This window comes from Myotis davidii, unplaced genomic scaffold (genome assembly GCF_000327345.1).
Source record: "Myotis davidii unplaced genomic scaffold, ASM32734v1 scaffold119, whole genome shotgun sequence".
In the NCBI taxonomy this organism is placed as follows: domain Eukaryota; kingdom Metazoa; phylum Chordata; class Mammalia; order Chiroptera; family Vespertilionidae; genus Myotis; species Myotis davidii.
The window spans coordinates 539,240-549,613 of record NW_006290676.1 but is presented as its reverse complement, the minus strand read 5'-3'; the positions used below and the strand labels follow the sequence as shown (position 1 = coordinate 549,613).

General features: G+C 42.3%; 1 protein-coding gene across 1 annotated transcript in view; it reads right to left on the bottom strand.

The window, feature by feature from the left end:
- HSPH1 (heat shock protein family H (Hsp110) member 1) overlaps positions 1 to 10,374 on the bottom strand; it is a 26,534-nt gene that overhangs the window by 14,671 nt on the left and 1,489 nt on the right. The window contains exons 3-6 of the mRNA XM_015563893.1: positions 7,925 to 7,982; positions 6,745 to 6,885; positions 5,673 to 5,795; positions 2,190 to 2,289 (exon numbers count right to left, since the gene is read on the bottom strand). Coding sequence (XP_015419379.1) covers positions 2,190 to 2,289; positions 5,673 to 5,795; positions 6,745 to 6,885; positions 7,925 to 7,982 — 422 coding nt within the window. The remainder of the gene's footprint in view (positions 1 to 2,189; positions 2,290 to 5,672; positions 5,796 to 6,744; positions 6,886 to 7,924; positions 7,983 to 10,374) is intronic.

Genomic DNA, 10,374 nt, shown 5'->3' with positions numbered 1-10,374 from the left:
TGGTCACACCCCTTTCAGGGTGGGGGTCTCCACTGGGGTGCCTGGCCATCCTGGATGAGGGGCTGATGACTTTTTTCAGGCTGGCCACACCCACTTTAGGGTGGGGGTCCCCACTGGGGTGCCTGGCCAGTCTGGTGAGGGGCTGAGGGCTGTTTTCAGGCTGGCTAAGCCCCCCGGTGTCTGAAGCTCCCAGCCTCTCCTTTTTTCTTTTTGTAATTCTGGGATTTATTTACCTTCTATAATTGAAACTTTGTTGCTTTCCTGCTCACTACAGCTTTGTGGCCACGGCTGGCTGAAAGCAGGTATCTGGGGTTTATTTACCTTCTATAACTGAAACTTTGTTGCTTTGAGAGGAGCTCAGAGCTGGCCACGATGGGCAGGCGCAAAGCTTGGCTTCCTCCATCACTGGGGCAACCAAGCCTCCTGCTTGCTCCAGCTCCGTGGCTGCCGGCCACCATCTTTGTTGGGTTACTTTGCATATAGTCACTCTGATTGGCTGGGGGGTGTAGCTTAAGGTGTAGCGGAGGTACGGTCAATTTGCATGCTTGTCTTTTATTAGTGTAGATTACATATATAGGAAACTTGACTATACTTCAAACATTTAAAGATGAACACACTGCTTTCATACCTGACTTCATACTAGTTTTCTTGGCATTGATTACCCTTTTCTGATTTTAGAATAATGCTCTATAACTTTTCAATATATGGAGAGAAGACATACAAAGACATGCAACCACAACCAGTTATCAGAAACAGTATACCAATACTCACATTTTAACCACGAGCTGCTAGGACACTGCTCATTCAGAAAAATTAAGGATATACCACTACAGTAACTCCATTTCCTACCAATTATATTTATATCCAAGGCAAATAAATAACTGATCTCCCTTAGCGTCTGTTAGCTTTTTCTGAACTTTGAAGCTATTGCTTTTCTAAACATTTATACCTAAGAAAACGACTTTATTGAAATTTTAATTAAAACTACTGGAAATGTGTTGAAAAAAGTCTTATTTGTTTTGCCCAAAACTACAATGTAACTACTTTTTGTTCATCAGAAACTGTAATAAACTAATAAAAGCTCTAGAACGTAACAGTGACCACTTTGCTCAACATTATATACACACCTAAACCCGATGCCTACCAAACGGCACAGCTTAGCATTTCAGAGAGGTGATCAAGGCCTAACCATATATATTCAGGAAATATAGGAGGGAAACTATTTTACTACACCAGTAATTGCAGTCAAGGTAGTTGTGAAACCCAGAATCATAAGATTTGGAGAAAATTTGTTTCTTAACTATAACAACAATGTTAAGAAAATTTAAAAACTAAATCCAACACACCTAATTTAAAAAATAAATATATACAGGGTAGAGCAAAAGTAGGTTACAGTTGTTTATATGGAAAATAATCCTATCTAATAAAAGAGAAACATGGGAATTAGCCGAACATCCGCTACCCTTCCCATTGGCTAATCAGGGCGATATGGAAATTAACTGCCAGCCAAGATGGCAGCTGGCAACCAGGCAGCTAACGCGAACAGGAGGCTTGCTTGCTCCAGTGACAGAGGAAGCCAGGTTCCCCGCCTGCCGCTGCGGGCCTGAGCTCCTGAAGAAACACTGTTACAAATATAAAAGCTAAACAAAACCCAGAAACCTGCTTTCAGTCAGCCTGGATCTCAGAGCTGGAGTCGCAACAAAGTTTCAAATACAGAAGGTAAACAAAGTCCAGAAACCTGCAGCGAAGCCCGCCTCAGAGAGTTTCGCTCCCTTCTCTGCATTGCTCCAGCCACAGGAAGCCCTATTCTTGCAGGAATATTCCTGCAACGGGCCTCTAGTACAATAAATAATAATACAAGAACAACTCTGTGTTTTGTGTACTCACAACTGTAAACATACTTTGCCCCATCCTGTGTGTGTGTGTATATACTATTTAAAGGAATTTATAAATATAGGAATTTAAAGAAATTTTCTAATGAAAACAGATTAATAAATCTGACAAAGTGCCAATTTCTCATTAAACGTAAGCATCTGAAAAGCTGGAAGTTGTGCTTTCAAACCTAATACATGTTTTTTTATAAACTGTATTTCTACATCAATGTGAAAAAATGTTTAGTAATTGTTTCTGATATATCTTAATTGTAGTTATGATAGTATAGTTACTCCACACAAAAAGATTTTGCTTACCAGCTGTCATATCATTCATGAGTCTTAAGCAGTTAAGACCAACAATTTGTGCAGCATCTAATACAGATCGCCTCTCAGCATCTGTGAAGAAAGAGGGGACCTAAGGACAAGACAAGAATTTTAACATACCTAGAACACAAAAAATATATGCAAATTCCTTATAACAACTTATACTAAATTCATAGGTGCCTTAGCTAGGTCATAAAACAGAAATAGACCTTTAGACTTAGTTACTTAGCATTCAGAACAGTAACTTACTTTTGAAAAGATTGTCCTAAACTTAAAGTATCAAGGGATCGTTTTTTATGCTGTTGAGTGAGGCACTTCTAACTGGATTATTTTTACCACTTTTCTAGGACAGCATTTTAACTAGGATACTCTTCAAGAACATGTAACATTACATTCATAGAAGCACTTAACTATAAAGTACATAAGGAAGACTTGGTGGCTTTCACATTTCCCCCCCTAAGTATTTGTAGATGCTTCAGAAAGAGACAAAGACAAGAGCCAATGTGGGTCTCTGCTCACTTTTCAAATCAGAACACTGCTTTCATCATTTTTTTTCATCAACTTAAAGAAAAATAAAACAGGAAGGACCACTGATTTATAATTTAACTAGAGGCCAGGTGCACGAAATTCATGCATGGGTAGGGTCCCTAGGTCTGGCCAGGGATCAGGGCCTTCCAGCTGCTGCTGGGGCCTTCCTTCATTCCGCACCGCCCCCTTTTCAGCGCACATCAAGTGAGCGACAGAACTCCCAATGGAACTCCCGTGGGGACACTGTGCATATTAGCCTTTTATATATAGACTAGAGGCCTGGTGCATGAAATTCGTGCACTGGGGGGGGGGGGGTTCCTCAGCCCAGCCTGCCCCTCTCACAGTCTGGGAACCCTCAGTGGATGTCCTACTGACGGACACAGTATGGCAGCAGAGGATCGGAGCAGGCGCCGTGTGCATGTGTGTGTGTGTGTGTCCCCGTTGGGGACCTGCCCCCAGCCGCATCAGAGGCTCAGAGCAGTTGTCGTGTGTGTGTGTGTGTGTGTGTGTGTGTGTGTGTGTGTGTGTGGGGTGTGGGTGTGTGTGTGTTGTGTGTGTCCGCTGGGGGCCTACCCCCAGCCACGTAGGAGGCTCGGAACAGGCGCCCTGTGTGTGTGTGTGTCTGCCTGCCTGCTGGGGGCCTGCCCCCAGCCACATCGCGGAGGCTTGGAGCAGGAGCCCCTGTCTTGATCTCTCAGGCTCCTGGCCTCACCTGCGTATTGTTCTCTCCCTTGAGCTGTGGCCAGGGTGGGGTGCTGCCTGCAGGCTGCGCTTTCCAGCTCGGGGATCACCACAGCGACCCACAAGCAGGCCCTGCTGGGGGCTGCCTGTGTGCCGCACTTTCCTGCTCCCAGATCCCTGCAGCGACCCACGAGTAGGCCCTGGCCAGGGTGGGGTGCTGCCTGCAGGCTGCGCTTTCCAGCTCGGGGATCACCACAGCGACCCACAAGCAGGCCCTGCTGGGGGCTGCCTGTGTGCCGCACTTTCCTGCTCCCAGATCCCTGCAGCGACCCACGAGTAGGCCCTGCTGGGGGCTGCCTGCGGCCGTGCTTGCCTGCTCCAGGGCTGCGCCACCAAGGCAATGCCTGCTGGGCTCACGTTGCCAGGGTAACGCCGCCAGCGTCCTGTCTTGCCACTATGGGCGCCGCCATCTTTGTCATGGAGTTACTGTTAATTTGTATATTACTCTTTTATTAGATAGGACTAGAGGCCGGGGCACAAAAATTTGTGCACTCAGGGGGAAGAGGGGATCCCTCAGCCGGGCCTGTGGCCTCTTGCAGTCTGGGACCCCTTGGGAGATAACGACCTGCTGGCTTAGGCCTGCTTCCAGGTGGCAGAGGGCAGGCCCAATCCCTAGGTGAAGCCCCTGGTCAGGCTCAGAGCACGGCTGATTGGGGAGTTGGGGCACCACCCCCTGTCACGTACAGAGCAGGGCCAATCGGGGTTGGGGCGCTGCCCCTTGTCACTCGCAGAGCAGGGCCCATTAGAGGGGTTGGGGCTCCGTACCCTGTCACGCACAGAGGTTTTCAGGCTGGAGAGTGATGGAAGCTCCCAACCACTCCTTTTTTTCTTTTTTTTAAATTCTGGGCCAGCTTTAGCTCTGAGGCTCTAGCTCTCAGGCCTCGGCTGCTAAAAGTAGGTATCTGGTTTGTTTCGGTTCTAATATCGAAACTGTATCAACTCCAGCTCTGAGATCCTGGGCTCGCTGAAAGCAGGTTTCTAGTTTTTTTTTTAGCTTCTGTATTTGTTAAAATGTTTCAAACTGCAGGCTCAGAGGTCTGCAAGGCAGGCAGGGAACGTTGGTTTCCTCCTTCACTGAAGGAAGCAAGCCTCATGTTAGTTTCAAGCTGCCTAGCTGCCGGCCGCCATCTTGGCTGGAAGTTAATTTATATATCACCCATATTAGCCAATGGGAAGGGTAGCGGTCATATGCTAATTACCATGTCTCTCTTTTATTAGATAGGGTTCTTTAATTTTACCAGCGATTAATGCAATTTCTCCAATCAACAGGCAGACAACCCTCTAGTGCAGCGGTTCTCAACCTGTGGGTCGCGACCCCTTTGGCGGTCAAACGACCCTTTCACAAGGGTCGCCTAAGCCCATCCTGCATATCAGATATTTACATTACAATTCATAACAGTAGCAACATTACAGTTATGAAGTAGCAATGAAAATAATTTTATGGTTGGGTCACAACATGAGGAACTGTATTTAAAGGGCCAGAAGGTTGAGAACCACTGCTCCAGTAGCTCACATTCTGTCTTACAAGGGCTAGAGGAGAAATTTTAGCCCTCTCTCTCTATTCTTTCATATCCTAGAATATACTGGCATAAAGGCTCTCACTAGTCTGGGCAAGCCACCCAAACCATGCTATCACACAAAGACCATAGTGTAGGTCAGTCCTGGGGAAGAGTTCATAAAGTTACCCTAGACATTTGGGAAAACAGAATTTAAAACTACCTTTTTGGTGTCCAAATAAAAGGTGGCCTTTGTCCATTTCAAATACTCCTTGATAATTTATCAATTGTCCATTGAAGGTAGTATACTAGCTAGTGCTGAAATTCTAGGTTTTGTCACTACTGGTAGGTTACATTTTAAAACTTCTAATGCACTGGTTCTCAATTTGGGGGTGGAATTTAGAAAAGCTCTCATGTATGTATACAAGTTGTCTAACAGTGAAGTAACTATTAGAATATCCCCATTCTACTAATCAGTCTATATTTTCAAAAAGCCTCATAGGAGATTTTGATTTATCTCTGGTCAAGAACCTTTGCAACTTCTGGCTAAAAACACAACTCAAACCTCCTCTGAAATAATCCTGACTATGCTAACAAGGCCCATAGAATTTTGATCCCTAGTAACAGAACTGCTTTCACAAATTGTATACTTGAAAGTAACATAAAGCACGTTAAAATAAGACACATTGCCTTGAGGAATTCTACTTACTGAAATAACACAATCTGTTACTGGCTTCTTGAGGTTGTTTTCAGCAGTTTCCTTTAACTTAGTCAACAGCATGGCTGTTATCTGTTCCACACTAAACAGATGTTCTTCATCCATGTACATTACCTATGTTGAAAAAAGAAAATGTTTTAACCAGTGGTAAAGTTACCTGCTAATATTAACTTTCAAATATTATCACGTTTTTTCCCAGAAAATCTCTATTTTTATAGATGTTTAGGGACAAAGGAGAAAAGGAAAGGGGGAAAGAAAAGGGAAGCAAAGAAAAAAAGGAAAAAAGAACTTTTCCCTAGTGATGAAGAGGAAAATAAAAACTAGAGTAGATTTTTCCCCACCCAAAGTACTAGTCAAAACATTATAGAAAGTAGCAAATTTCTACTCTAACTAAAGAGCTGAACCACTGGGTTAAATATTATTCTGTGTAGATCATAAGATGGGAATGCTTCTGCAAGTTTAAAAAAAGATTTCTGGTGGGGTTACAAGGCTGCACTCCAAACAATGCAACTGAGCTGCACTGGACAGACTTTTAGTTTGACATGACAACACAACTTAGATTTTTTAAACACCACTAAATTTTACGATTGTCAGGAAGTTACAAAAAATACAAATTAAATTACAGCAGTATATACTGTTTGAGTAATTTTCAAAGACAATTTAAAGATATACCTAAAGTTTAAAAGAAGCTAGGTGGGAAACAAAGGAATAAAAAAACTATATTGTCGCCGAAACCGGTTTGGCTCAGTGGATGGAGCGTCGGCCTGCGGACCGAAAGGTCCCAGGTTCGATTCCGGTCAAGGGCATGTACCTGGGTTGTGGGCACATCCCCAGTGGGAGATGTGCGGGAGGCAGCTGATCGATGTTTCTCTCTCATCGATGTTTCTAACTATCTCTCTCCCTTCCTCTCTGTAAAAAATCAATAAAATATATTTAAAAAAAAAACAACTATATTGTCCAATTAAGAAATGAGAGTTAAATTTTCATTAAGAATTAAGTACCTTTCTCTACAGATGAGTTAGTTTCCTATTAAGAGAATAAGTTAGTTGCTCAATTATATTACCTTTATTCCAACGCCACCATTTTTCATCTGAACCAAATCATAACTTAAGTTTTCCTTCTCTTTTTGAATAAAGGGGTCATTAAATGCTCGGCCGTGAAACCTCTTGAAGTGAGACACTGTATTGTTTGCATGAGTGATTTGCTGCACAAGAAATTAGAGATTTTAAATTATTTTCTAATTTCAACACCTTTTAGTATTTACAACAATTTTACAGTTTCTTGTAGAACTCGAACCATGTGGTTATAAGTAACTTTCCCAGAGCCCTGAATCTCCCCATCAATGAATGGACTTTATTCTTTCTCCTTTTCCTAAAGGTAGGCAGTGAGGAGGAACAAGAGGCAGTACTGTCACCAAAGACTAAAACAGATTTCAGAATCTACAAGATAAACTGAAACTTCATTTTATTCTTGTTCTTCTCTAAACTTCTTTTCTACCCCTTGAATGAATAAATAAGGAGATCTAGATGCACTACAGTCAAATTACATTTTTTTAATAAAGCGTTCATTGTTATAGTCTAATAAGTTGCTAAGTGGGAAGGACATATGTACATTTTCTGGTCACATTAAGTAGTAACATGTGAAATTAACTGCAGTAGCTATTTAGCCTAATACATCTAAAATACTATCATTTCAACATGTAATGTAAATATTGGTGAGATACTTTATAAAACGTAAAAATATCAATGAGATACTTTAAGTGTTCAAAATCTCATGTGTGTTTCACTTCAGACTAGGCACATTTCAAATGCTCAGCAGCTATCTATAGTTAACAGCTACAATATAAGAGCACAAGTCTAGACAAAGAGTTCTCCCAGTCATACCTAATTATTAAGTAACCTGAAAACACTTTTAAACACAGAACTTCTAGAAGGAATTTTTAATTCTTAAATGAGTGTTATGCGAAACTTCACATAAATTTACATAAGTTAGAAAGTAGTGAAGTTACTAAAAATTAAGGTTGGCAGATTAGACAATAAAAGTAGATCTTATTCTCTTATTCAATAAAACAAGAAGGGAACAGAAGGAAAAAAATTACCATTCTAAGTAAGGGCTGATAAAGATACATTTTGGAAACTCAACAATAGACAGGCTTAGGTATTTCAAATTCCTGCATGTCCTTGAGATTTTACCTTTACAACCTCCCCCTTAAAAAGTGACCAGAATTCTCTTAAAGAACATACCTGATTTTTGGCTGCAACTCCAATTGTTCTGTTTTTTGACCCAAATGATATGACTGACCTATAAGAAATAAAAAACATTTTTAAAAAGTTTTTTAAAAACGTGGACATTTTTAGCTGACAAGAGAAAATCTAATATAAAGTTCTTACCCATGGTTTGGGGCAGGGAGGGGCACAAGTGTAGCACAACTTTGGAGTCTAAATTTGGTCAAATACTCAGAGGGGGTATGGGTCTGTCCATTTAACCGCTACTGAAAATCCAACCTACGTGGCAGTCCTACTCCCCAAAAGTAAGTCTGCCCAGAGCTCAGTTTCCATGTGTATTTTTACATCACATTTCAATTCTCCAAGCCCCATTATTAGAAGGTTCTGAAAATGCTTTGAATAAAGGGTGTTATTAACTTGGCCCTAGATATAAGCTTAACAAAAAGTATGGTGTAACTCAGGGGTACTCAAACTACGGCCCGCGGGCCACATGCAAATACAAATATTGTATTTGTTCCCATTTTGTTTTTTTACTTCAAAATAAGATATGTGCAGTGTGCATAGGAATTTGTTCATAGTTTTTTTTTTCAATTATAGTCCGGCCCTCCAACGGTCTGAGGGACAGTGAACTGGCCCCCCGTTTAAAAAGTTTGAGGACCCTTGGTGTAACTCTACTTTCTCAGTCACCACGCCTGTACAAATCTAAATATCACTGTTATTTCTGCTATCCTGATAATACCATCTGCCTCTTTAGAATCACAAGTTTTTCTATAAACCCACACAAGTGGGCCTAAGTTATGCTTCTGGGGTGTAAAAGCACAAAAGAGGGTCATTCATGGAAGACTCTACTTCAGAAAGCCAAGTAAAAATGATGCAGAGAAGTACCACAGCAAAACTGAGCATAAACGTGAAGAACCAGTTACATTAAGTCAGCTTTGAAGAGATGAAAAGTACCGTAACTGTGAGAGCGCCTTCCAGCAAGGGAAACAGAGAGTGGCACAGAGCGGAGACACACACAGGAGGAGTCACCGGAGGTACTGTAGGTGAATTAGGTTTTAGATTCCACAGCAGGTAGTTGTAATGGTAAAGGAGATGAACAAAATGGGAGCATACTGAGGGTATTAAGTACCAGGCCAAATCAAGTTTAAATTTGCTCTAACACAGACATCCTAGACCTAGATTTTCTGAGGTGTCATGTAACATCCCAAAAGCTAGGGCAGTGTTCAAGCAAAGACTAGAGCTTTTAAGGTAACTTCCAAAACATTATGAGTTCAAAGTAACTATACACTTGCAGAATGAATTTACTCATTTTCTAAGGAAAATCAAATTAATTATATTAAAAAGAAAATTACCAGTAGCCAATGCAGTTGAATCAAATATCTATCTTATCAAAAACATTAAAGGGAATTCCAATACTGCCCTCAGTTTACATTTTTGAGAGCTGTACCTGCTGTTTTAGTTTCGAAGTTGTCACTAATGCCACAGAAAGCATTTTTTCCCTGCCTTCAGTTTTCTTTTTCATAGGGATCAGAGAACAAAGATGTCCACTGCACCTAAGCATGGAGGCCTGAGAGCTGTCTTCTTCCTTACTGTTCTCCAATTACAGAACCCTTTGCCTGGCTAAAAACAGGTAGGCTCAGAGTATGCGAAGGGATAAGTCCTCCAGGTGCTGCTAGTATTGTCAAGTGTTTGCTTATTTTGATTTTCCATTAACTTTCATGAATGTTCATCTCCACTGAGTGATACAAGCCCAGTCATTTTACCTTTCCGTTTAATGTTTCATTCTACGACTTTTATCTTGGGTTTAAGGTATTTGAAAATAAATTAAGGCATTAAAAATAATAACCTACGTTAATTTCCCTGAAATGTAAGCAGTTGTTATCATTAACACATGTAAGCACGTTGGCATGTTGGCTTCAGAAAATAAGCCCGGTGAAAAGGTTGCTTTTTAAAATGCCACCCCTTGCCCACTCCGGGCAGCTGGTGAACAGAACATTCAATTCAGTAACGACCTCCATCCTATTAAGTTCTAGCACAAAAGTAGGCTATTTTTACCTTCTCTTCTTTAAACTGTGAAAATTTAATAAATGTTAGAATAAGATGTAGGATTCCTTTTTCGTAAAATGAGCAAAAGGACGTTTCCATCTTCCCCGGCGATGCCGGCAGGAAAGGGGTCGGGAACCAGGCGCGCGCTGGGACAGGGAAGGTTTATCTGCTGGAGGAGTGACTGCGGGCGCTAACAGGCAGGGCGCACGGGCTCTGGAAGCTTCCAGCTCGTTTCGAGATTCATCAGGCGGAAGAAACCGCTCGGCGGGGCCCTTCGAGCAGCCAGGTGCGGCGGGGGCGGCGCGTGGGCGCAGCTGCAGCTCCGCTGGGAGAGTCCAGGCGCGGGCTCGGCCGCTGCCCGGCGCCCAGCGACGCCCCAGGGCGATTCAAATCGCGGCCCCGCGTGGCCCCCGGAGTCGCCT